Consider the following 927-nt stretch of genomic DNA (forward strand, 5'->3'; position numbering starts at 1 on the left):
TTCTGGACAACCAAGAAGGCATGGGACTCAGAGCCATTTACCTGCATGGCCTTCAAAACAGTTAACCCTTCAAATCTCTCGTGTGGGGTGTGAGGCGACCGTCTTGCCCGGTAGCCATCTCCTGCTTCTCCTGCTGCCTGGAACAGACACATAAGATGACACACGTTAGGCTGCCCTCTCTCCTCCATGGAAATGCTACAACCCTGACTGCTGTGGAGGAAAGGAGCTCCTACAAGACCCTGGCCTCACCTCTGTCAGCCGGAGAAGGTCCTTACACTCAGACTCTGTCAGCACTCTGTCGAATACAACCCTCTGGGTTCCATTCATCTGTTGAGGATCCATTGTGACAGCAATACCCTCAAAAAGAAAAGGGCCTGTCAAGAAACAAGTACAGATAAGCATGAGCAAGCTTTGGACAAGAAGCCTTCAGACACTGACTTCCAGCCCGGATAAGGAAGTGGAGAGAAACTCTACATTCTCTAAGAAGACAGGACACTTCCCCAGAAGAGCCAATTCCTTGCAGACCTGGACCACTTGCACCCCTCACATGCTTCAAGGGAGAGCCAGAGCATCAGCTGGGGAAGGTGGTCTACAGCAAGTGCTTCAGGAGCTAGAAGAAACTTGGGGCTTTCTGGGAGAGCTGCAGGGAGCTGGGGAAAGTTGAGTGCACTGCAGATTGCAGGAGCAGAACAAGTCCAGCCTACTGGGGTGAAGCTCTGGAGAAAAGAAGCAGGTAAACAACTCCATCAACCCTCCTTTCAATCCCACAACCCAGAATTATCTCCAGCAGATCTCTCCAGGTTCCTCAGCCCCAAAAGGAATCAGTGGGTATTAGTATCCATTGGTGATTTGGTCTTTTGATCTTTGGCCTCCTCCCCACCTCTGCCTCCCCCTCCCCCTCCAACCTCTGGATGGGTCAGGAATACC

General features: G+C 51.7%; 1 protein-coding gene across 1 annotated transcript in view; it reads right to left on the bottom strand.

Annotated features, from left to right (window-relative positions):
* Positions 1-927, bottom strand: part of LOC103780783 (prolyl 3-hydroxylase 3-like) — a gene marked incomplete at its 5' end in the record, with an annotated part of 9725 nt that overhangs the window by 4964 nt on the left and 3834 nt on the right. The window contains 2 exons of the mRNA XM_008948473.1: positions 42-137; positions 250-374. Coding sequence (XP_008946721.1) covers positions 42-137; positions 250-374 — 221 coding nt within the window. The remainder of the gene's footprint in view (positions 1-41; positions 138-249; positions 375-927) is intronic.

The sequence above is a fragment of the Merops nubicus genome, unplaced genomic scaffold (assembly GCF_000691845.1).
Source record: "Merops nubicus isolate BGI_N331 unplaced genomic scaffold, ASM69184v1 scaffold251, whole genome shotgun sequence".
Taxonomy (NCBI): Eukaryota; Metazoa; Chordata; class Aves; order Coraciiformes; family Meropidae; genus Merops; species Merops nubicus.